Source organism: Medicago truncatula, chromosome 2 (assembly GCF_003473485.1).
Source record: "Medicago truncatula cultivar Jemalong A17 chromosome 2, MtrunA17r5.0-ANR, whole genome shotgun sequence".
Lineage (NCBI taxonomy): Eukaryota > Viridiplantae > Streptophyta > Magnoliopsida > Fabales > Fabaceae > Medicago > Medicago truncatula.
In genome coordinates, this window is record NC_053043.1 from 16,863,231 (window position 1) to 16,867,610 (window position 4,380).

At 34.1% G+C, this 4,380-nt stretch overlaps 1 protein-coding gene across 1 annotated transcript; it reads right to left on the reverse strand.

Moving 5' to 3' along the window:
- Nucleotides 1-1,040: 1,040 nt before the first annotated feature.
- LOC11441160 (oligosaccharyltransferase complex subunit ostc) lies at nt 1,041-1,853 on the reverse strand. Its single transcript, XM_003595065.4, has one exon. It carries the CDS (start codon nt 1,741-1,743, stop codon nt 1,216-1,218), a length of 528 nt encoding a protein of 175 aa, XP_003595113.1. The 5' UTR covers nt 1,744-1,853; the 3' UTR covers nt 1,041-1,215.
- Nucleotides 1,854-4,380: the final 2,527 nt, after the last annotated feature.

Sequence of the window (4,380 nt, forward strand, 5' to 3'; positions counted from 1 at the left end):
TTGCATTTTAGAAAACTGCCTTGTCTATGTATCTAGGACATGAGGATTTATGTTAATACAAACAAATTGAAGTTTCAAGAGAGCAGGACCTCGAGAAAGGGATCAATACAAAGAGGTATACCGCCGTATGAGACAGAAAAAGCAGGATCATCACACAAGCAAGAAAAAACATATAGAAATCACATAAACATAACACAATCAACCTATCCATAGACAAATCAACACTACCCTTTTCATGCCCTACTCTTTGATTCACCAGAATTATTTGTAAGTTGTAACCTATAGTCTGACAGTGGCAGCCACAACATTTTCACATCAAACACAATCAGTAACAAAACAAACATGTATCCATACACACTTACAAAAAGAAGCCATAGTACACCAAACAGCATTGCCCTTGTCAAACGCTTTAATACACAACAAGTAACACAAACCAGTAAAGTGGAACGCGGAACACAAAAAGTAGCAGTTTATTCAAAGTCCAATATGCTACAGCACACTATAGATGCTATTTGACAACACTTTGTGGCAAATAACCTATCGTAGAAAAATAGCGATGCGAATTGTTCAAATAGCCTATGCTATAGTGTTGTACCGCTACTACTTGAGACCAACCACAATTCAAGTACAGACAAATCATTGCACATCAAAGAAACATAAAAAACCAAATATAATATAACCAAAACAATTTTCATCCTAAAAATGTTAACCTAAATTTCAAGTAAACCAAACCAACTAAAAGGAAGCCATAGTACACCAAACAGCATTGCCCTTGGCAGACGTGCTTTAATACACAACAAGCTACACAAACCACTGTTGTCAATCGCAGAAAATAGTAGTTTGTTCAAATCCTAATACGCTCCAGCGCTGTTAATTGATATAGCCTCTATTTGAAAACACTGTGTACTAAATAGCGAATCGCAGAACAATAGCAATTTATTCAAATTTCGCTATAGTGCTGCTATTTGACAACACTGACACAAACCACACCACATTTTAGTAACAGATAAATCATGGCACATGAAACAAACCACATAATATAACCACAACAATTCATCCTAAATATGTTAACCCGAATTTCAAGTATACCAAACCAATTAGAGTACTTATTATATAAATATAACAAAATAAGATCCAATTACTATAACCATTTCAATTCAGCAACCTAAATTCTCAAATTAACTCAAACTACAAATTCATGAAACAAAACCAAATTTAACTAAGATAAGCCGGGATCTTGATACGAACGAAGAGCATACTCATAACATAAGCAATGACAACACTGGTAATACCAGCAGTAGCATAAGAAGCCTTGACAGAGCGATCCCGGTTTCGATCAAGAGCAAGATCCAGCATAATAATCCCAATTCCACCAAGCACGAACATGAATCCTGATGAGAGACCTTCAATGATGTACTGACCGTTAACACGTCCGGACATGAAGACGACTGGCTTAACGGCGCCGGTGTAGGGATCTTGCATTGAGCCGATACCGGGTGGTTCGACGATGATGTCGTAGACGATGCCGGAGACGACCATGAAGTAGGTGAGGAGGACGAGGGCGAAGACGAGGTTGGAGGAGGGGAGGGAGAAGGATGGGAGTTTGAGACGGAGGCGTGGTGGGCGGAGGAAGGAGAAGGGGAGGATGCGGAGGAGGTGGAAGATGGGATCGATTGATGCGGCGGAGGATGGATCGGTGACGGTGGTGGTTTGTTGAACCGGGTTTTCTGATTTGGATTTCATTTTCGGGTCGGGTTAAGGCACCGCGGAAGAGAAGAGTATGCTGGCTGAGGTTATTTATGTCAGCATATGAGTGCGTAATACTAATAACTCCAAAGAAAATGGATTGTAAGATAAAATTCCAAATTGGTTTTTCTTTCTTTCTATTCACTCTATTTTTGTTTGGAAAATATCATTTTTAACCGTAGAGATTAAATCATCAAGTCTATAAGATTATAACACTCCCCCGGTCTAATATATAAGAGAAAGTTTGGTCAACAAAAGTTGATGTATCTGGACTGAATTTTTAACCAAATACATCAACTTTTGTTTACTCAACTTTCTCTTATAAATAGGACTGGAGGGAATAGATAATTAGGGATGGAGATAGGTTAGGCCGAGTTAGGCTTTGTAACACCTAAGTATGGCCTGTCATATTTTTTAAAGCCTAAGCATGGCCTTCTAAAAGCTTGATACAGACTACTAGTCTGTTTAAAAGTCTATATCTTATGAACATCTTTAAATAAGTAATGTGATGTAAGTTTAAATGGACTAGCGAACTAATAGTTCAATTAAACTAAACTCTCTTTCGATAATCAACACGAGGTTTTAGGAAATTCGACTATATATTGTATCATATTTCTATTCTAGTTTATAATAATACATTTATGCATGCAAAAAATTAATGTACTAATAAAGCTTAAATTATTGAAAAAGTTTACAAATTTATATTTTAATTCAAAGTACAAAATATTATAATAACAAATAATATTATTCATATTACTTACATAGGCCGGCCTAATAAACTTAAGAGACTTTTTGAGAGGCATGTGGTCTGGTCTTTTAAGTCAATATGCATCAAACACTTAGAATTTCTTATCAACTTTCATATCTTAGAATTTTTTAAGTTTAAGAGTCTGAAGTGTGTTGTATTGGTGAACATCTCATTGTATATCAAGTGTTCAACCAAACAATTTTCTTTCTTTGTAATCTTTGTTTGTTAGAAGTCTCTTGCTTGTGTGCTTAAGCAATTGTAATCTTGTGTGATTATAGTGAAAAATCTCTTGTAAGTGACAAGGAGAGTGTACTACTTTCAGATTGTGGAAGGAGCCATGATAAATTGCTTGTGTATTTCTCTTCTATATATATATATATATATATATATATATATATATATATATATATATATATACCACTTTATACCCGCTACACTTAGCTCTAAACATTTCTTCAGGTTCTGAACTCTATCAGAAGCTGAAATTTGAACTTAGTTAAAAAGAAGAAAAAACTAACACAATTCAACCTCTCTTCTTGTGTTTTTCTCACCTTTAAAAGTTCCACTTTATAAATTTGGATCATTTGTCTAGGTGTAAGTTTACTCTATCCATCTGAGTGTAAGGTTACACATCACAATCTCCTCTTCCCGCAAAATTTAGCTCTACCTCACTTTCTCCCCTCCATCCTTTTCTACTAGAGATTTAACTTTAAGTATCTAATAATTTCTTGTAATAAACATTTTGTTAATATAAATGTACTACAAAATTATTGATTACTTAAGGCTAAATTGCATTTTTGGTCCCTTAACTATTTAGGTAGTATCGCTTTGGTCCCTTAATTAAAATTCGATTTATTTTGGTCCCTTAACTTCTCTCAGTTACACATTTTGGTCCTTTCCAGTAGTTTTAATTTGAAAACGTTAGGTTTTCTTCATCTTATTCTCCTCTTTTTCATCTTCATATCATCTTCATCAACCTTTAACAAGAATCCCAGAAAAATTCCAAAAGAAAATGAAGAAAACCTAACGTTTCTGAATTAAAACTAACGGAAAGGACCAAAATGTGTAACAGAGAGAAGTTAAGGGACCGAAATAAATCGAATTTTAATTAAGGGACTACAGCGATACAACCTAAACAGTTAAGGGACCAAAAGTGCAATTTAGCCATTAGTTAATAAATAAAATGAGAATTTGTATCATGTCCGTCTCTTTACATTTATTTTAGTTTTTTGTCATTGTCAATTATGTCGTCTAAATAATATATGCCACTGCTGTTATGAAATTATGGGCAAAACAAGTTTTGAGATTATATAATCCAAAAATTCCTAAAAAGGAGTTCAAATTATATAATATGAACATAGTATTTTTGAAAGAAAAAAAAATAGGACTCGTGAGAAGATCATATAGCGAAAAAGTAAAAGACAATAAATAAAGATCGAAAAAAATCATTTGATAGAGTTTTTACAAGATCGGGTTCACTTAGTCCAAATCCATATTTTTTTTTATAAATCACGCAAGGGCGGATAAAATTGGGTGTCAACGCATTTGGAGGAGTTAAGAAATTGGCAATCGAGGAACCAAATTTCTTCTTTGACAATGGTTTGAAGAAAAAAAATATAAATATTATTACGATCTAGTAGCTAAATATACGACTAACCTTTAAGTTGGACAACAATAAATATAACTTAATTATTAAAAGGGATGAAACAAATTAAATGAGTCCTCTTTGCCAATTTAAGAGAGAAAGATAGATAAAATTAATGAAGAGGGCGGCAAATGTATAAGAGCACAGCCAACACAGCCATGAGCATCCAACTTTATGGAGCGAGTTGGGCCTCAAATTTTCGTGGACTCAAACTTTTTTATATAGTACCCAAAAGGCCAAA